Source organism: Nicotiana sylvestris, chromosome 8 (assembly GCF_000393655.2).
Source record: "Nicotiana sylvestris chromosome 8, ASM39365v2, whole genome shotgun sequence".
Taxonomy (NCBI): Eukaryota; Viridiplantae; Streptophyta; class Magnoliopsida; order Solanales; family Solanaceae; genus Nicotiana; species Nicotiana sylvestris.
Genome location: NC_091064.1, coordinates 83,169,258 through 83,174,268, shown reverse-complemented (window position 1 = coordinate 83,174,268; position 5,011 = coordinate 83,169,258). Strand labels below are relative to the sequence as shown.

The 5,011-nt window shown below is 49.8% G+C and overlaps 1 protein-coding gene across 1 annotated transcript; it reads right to left on the bottom strand.

Annotated features, from left to right (window-relative positions):
• Positions 1-959: 959 nt before the first annotated feature.
• LOC138875298 (uncharacterized) lies at positions 960-4,465 on the bottom strand. The gene is made up of 7 exons (XM_070154121.1): positions 4,337-4,465; positions 4,069-4,251; positions 3,892-3,970; positions 3,566-3,712; positions 1,888-2,012; positions 1,544-1,690; positions 960-1,472 (listed from the first exon to the last, which is right to left on the bottom strand). The coding sequence occupies exons 1-7, from the start codon at positions 4,463-4,465 to the stop codon at positions 960-962; spliced, it is 1,323 nt and encodes a 440-aa protein (XP_070010222.1).
• Positions 4,466-5,011: the final 546 nt, after the last annotated feature.

The window sequence follows — 5,011 nt, the reverse complement described above, 5'->3', positions numbered from 1 at the left end:
CCTCTGGAACCGACGACGGGTCAGGCAAAATACTACAAAAAGACCTTATTGAGCGGATACAAAACCTACACAAAGCCCACGGGCAAAATACAGCGTAAGATCCATTGTCGCCAGCTAAGCAAGCCTACGGGCCACATATTGAAAAGGTCTCTACGACCAGACAGTGTAAGAACCATTGTCGCCAGCTAAAAAATTATGACAACTTGAGGATTAAAATGAGGTCGAATAGTAACCCGATTCAGAGACCCGATCCAAAATAGTTAACTATACAAGACTATGGGCCACATAGTTAAAAGGTCTCTACGACCAAGCGGCATAAGTGCCACCGTCACCGAAAATTTAAGATAATTCGAGGGTCGATTATAGCTCGGATCGCAACGTGACCCAGATACTGGGCCCAAAAACTGCCAAACGTCCAAGGGCGAGAAATGAGAAGACACTATCGCTAACCGGAAATTTAAGGTAATTTGAGGGTCGATTACAGATCGAATCGCAACGCAAATCGAAGACTTGGCCCGAAGATTGCGATACGCCTATGGGCACAGCACAAGTACTACTGTTTCTTGGGTCTCCATAAAATGTAAGGTCCAATTAAAGCTTGAATCACAACATAACTCGGAGACTGGGCTCGAAGATTGCAATATGCCTACAGGCACAACACAAGTACTACTGTCGCCAGAGTCTCCATGAAATGTAAGGGCCAATGACAGTTCTAATCGTAACACAATTCGGAGACTGAGCCCATAAACAGTTGAAGCACACAAGCCCAAGGGCGAATTTGGGATCAAATCGACCTGATGGAAACACCAACGAGCGAAAAATCAGAAGATATAGATTGCGAGGTTCCCTCTATTATTACATATTGATGGCGAGGCGCGATCTCGGCCTGCGTGATATAATGAAAGCAACATATACACAACAAAGAAGGCAAGGAATATTCTTTCCCCTTTTTCTAGCGGCTACGGCCTGACGGTCTCCTCCTCATCGGATATCAGGAACTTGGCATCGAAGTTCTCTCCTTTAGCTTGCTCGATCTCCTTCGAAAGATCAAAACCTCTTGCATGAATCTCCTCGAGGGTCTCCCTCCGGGACCTGCACCTCTCGTACTCCCTGCTATTTTTTTCACGATCCAAGGCCTTCTTAAGCTCGGCCCTAGCGGCAGCAGCACTCCTTGAATGAGACGCCATATCCCGCCCCGCCCTAGTATTATTTATTACAACCTCGGCCCGGATGTTCACCACCTCAGTTTTTGCCCTTGATAGCTCGGAAGAGAGCCTCGTGATCATCTTCGCTTGAGCAGAATCACTTGCATGAACGGCCTGAATTTTATCCTCGAGAGCTGATGTCGCGGCTTGAGCCCTCTCTTTAGCCTTGGAATGTGCACTAACATGCGCTTGCAGCTCATCAAAGTCACATTTGGCCACGCCAACCTCGCCCCAAAGTTTTTCCAGCTCATGCACCTTGTCCTTCCACTGAAACAACAACACATCAGAGACGACAAGATAGAAAAGGGGAATACAGGCCAGCGTGGAACGCAGAATACCTGTATCTCTAGGAGGGTTTCCTGAACGCGGAATACAAGCTCATTTTCCTTCGCCGCACAAAGAAGTTCCAGGGATCTTCCCATTTCTTGAGCCTCCCGCAATAGAGCCTCACAACAAAGCAACGTGGTTTTGAGCCTATCAAAAGCCTGAGGAAGAAGAGCCGGGTGAGTAAATGGAAGAGAAAGGAGTGTGGGGCCAGAACATTCGTGCCACGACAGAAAACGTACCACGAGGCCGAGATGATGAGCCTCGCCGAGGGCCGAGGTGACTCCGGATGGTGCATCAATCCCGGAAACTTTCCGGCCTACCAAACCACTCCCCTTAGCCGCTGCGGAGAGGGCACCTCACTGCAGGCCTTCTCGCACCAAGGAACATCTTTCCTTTCGCCGATGCTCCTTGACACTTGAGCCAGTAATCTCCCCTCTTCCTTCGGGGAATCTAGTCTCACCTCGAGTGAACTCTCGGCACCTGCGATAGAGAAATCAAGCGAGTCAAAAAAGGGAATCCATCCCCAAAAAAGAGGGGAAACGCCGGGCGTATACCAAAGTGCTTCGCCTCCCATCTCCCTTTCGAAAGATCTCGGCACCGACGCTTATCATGAGCCCAGCTAGCTGCTAGCCTATGAGACCACTCGGCTAAGCCAGGAACCTCGTCAGCCGACCAATGAGTTGCTATAAGTAAAGGACAATATGACATCATTATGGGGCCAACCTCGTATGAAGAGAAAGGCAGTGCGAACAAAGTAATTACGTGTAGAATTCCATTTCTTTGGGAATGGTCGAAATTCTCCAGGCATAATGTCGGTCGTCCGTACTCGAACGAACCGATTCATCCATCCGCGGTCCTCATCCTCCTTGCTGCCGATCGAAGGAGTTTGAGTGGACCTACGCTGAAGAGCAACTATGCCCCGATAACGCAATGGCCGGTATAACCTTATGAGGTGATTAAGGGTGAACTCTATCCCGACCTTATCAACAAAATATCTCATCAACTGCACTATCCTCCAGAAGAAAGGATGGACCTATGCCAATGTCACTTGATACCTTCTACAGAAATCAAGAACGACCCAATCGGGGGGACGGGGGACCCAACACAAGAACGTGGGTATACACGCTAAAAAAACCCTCAACATACGTTTTGGCACTCTCCTCGGGGGAGGGCACTTTTAAAATCATGCCTTCCCCCCATCCGCACTCTCTCCTGATCGCCCCAAGGTTCTCCTCCCTCACCGATGAGACAATTATCGACACATGCTCCCGATGGCCTGGAACATTGGGAGGCTTCCCCGGTGTGGCGACCTTCTTCGAGGCAGCACACTCCAGGTATCGTTCCCCCGACATCGGTAGAAGGTCGCTAGTGCCAACAAAAGAGGAACATAGGGAGAGGTCCCCTTCGTCCGAGGATCAGATGTCAAAGCAGCTGCCATGGCCACGACGGAACAAGGAGAAGAAGGGGAGGATCCAGACAAGAACTCTCTAAAGCAAAGAAATGGAGCAACTCGCACAAAGCGCCAGGCTCTACAAATGAGTCAGGCTTGAAAAGAAACTGCAAAATCACCGCTTGAAGGGCGGACAGATAAATATATAAAGGCCAGGCAGCAACTTCTTAATCGCCCAAAGAAGGCCAATAAATTCTTGCCGCATTAAACATTATCTTCTCCTTAGGGAGTGTACCGGAAGAACCACCTCGGGCTCACACAAGACTTATGAAATCAAGGGACCTTGGGAAATCCTCGACGTCAAGAGTATTGGTTCGGAGAAGCCATTGACGCAACCTCAAGGCGTGGCTATCCTCGGGGCCCTCGGCCCGTCCCGCAGGAAGGCATCATAGGGCCAACACCCGATGCTCGAAAGCAAAAGAAAAAAAAGGGAAAGTGACAAGAAAGAACTGGCAGAATAAAAATTCCTATCGTGCATTAACGAAAAGAGAAAATGTTTTTTACACTATCGGTCTCCCGGGAGAGAAAGCAAATAAAACAGAAAGAGGAAATATAGAAAAGAGTCTTGGAGACAACTCCTCACCACTATCATCTTCACCCCCGTCGGGGACAATCAAAAGCACCAGTTTTACCTCCGTCTCACGAGCCTCCGCCGGATCGGTAGATAGCTCAAAGCCTCTAGTCTCGAGTCCTTCCAAGACCTCCTTCTTTGCCTTTGCTTTCGCATGCTCTGCAACCCGGACCAGCTTCTACTCAGTCGCTAGAGATATGTCATGAACCATTGCATGCATGGAAGCCGCATCGTCCTTGTAAGCAGCAGCATCTCTCTCAGCCCCGACTTAGCCGCAGGCAAAGTAGTAATCTCTCAATGAGTGTCCAAAAGAAGGCCCTGAGAGATCGCCAATTCACTGGCCTCAGCCTCGCCCCGCTCCTTCAGCCCGGAGATCTCCACCTCCAACTGGCTGATCTGCGAGCTGCTCTGTTCAACCTACAGCGAAAGGTAGGACGATGCTTATGAGAATAACGGAACATGTGTGGATTCTAAGTGAAAAAGCAGGTGCGAGCAAGGTAGAGTACCTAAGCAACAAGAGCGTCCTTCTCTCGAAGAGCCACCTCCAAAGAAACCCGAAGCTCCCCCAACTCTTTATCTCCTCGAGCTCCACGGGCCTCTGAGTCTTGAAGTTTTGAAGCAATGGTGTCGCGCTCCTTCTCCCAGCCAGAAAGCTCCTCATGAAGTCGAAGGATGGCGTGATCGTATGCCTCCTTACACTTCGACACAACGAAAAAATTAAGGGAGATGACAAATAATGCTCGGGAACAAAAAAGGAATACGTAAGGGAGAACTATCACCTACTGCAGGGACCTCTTTGCCTTTTTGATGACACCAGAAAACGTCGAGGTCAGCCCCATCAGTCATGCCATCAAAGATGTTGGCAATAAAACCTCCCCCACTAAAAGGAGTACCGTCCGTGACACCGATCATCCCTTCGGCATCCCTTAACTCTCTCGATGAGACCGGGTATTTCTGAAACAGATCGTTCGCGCCGCCAATCTCTCCGAATGCTCATGTCCTTGGAAGGTGCCGAACTCCGAACAATTGGGCTCAATGGTCCTGCTAGTAGAAGCCACATCAAATCCAGCCCCGTGACTTGAAGCCACATCAACATTCTCCTCGATGGCCCCCGGTTCTTTACCCCTGTCAGACTCGGTCGTCCCGGACTCAGTAGCCTCCAACTGAGGTATGTGTAAATCTCTCATACTGGACCTCATCCTCCTCCTCAACAGACTTCTATCCTCTTCCTCCCCCTCAGCGTCAGGATTCGACCCAGATGCTAGAGCATCAGTTTCATCTGGACAAGTAGTGGCCGCCCTGTCTTTCCTTTTCTTGCATATCAGCCCCCCTACTCTCCGCCTTACCATCATGGGGTGGCCTCATCTGCATATTCTCTCCAAGGCCTGCACCACCACAAGAGATGCAACACATCGCCACTTAGAGTTTGGAAAGAAGCACGAAAGGTGAAGCACGAGC

Excerpts from the sequence above, each read along its gene's own strand:
- LOC138875298 (XM_070154121.1), bottom strand. The coding sequence starts at position 4,465 with ATGATCGGTGTCACGGACGGTACTCCTTTTAGTGGGGGAGGTTTTATT. Across the intron at positions 4,252-4,336 it reads AAGGCAAAGAGGTCCCTGCA|TGTAAGGAGGCATACGATCA; the intron begins GTAGGTGATAGT and ends GTTGTGTCGAAG. Across the intron at positions 2,013-3,565 it reads CGGGGGTGAAGATGATAGTG|GTGCCGAGAGTTCACTCGAG; the intron begins GTGAGGAGTTGT and ends TCTCTATCGCAG.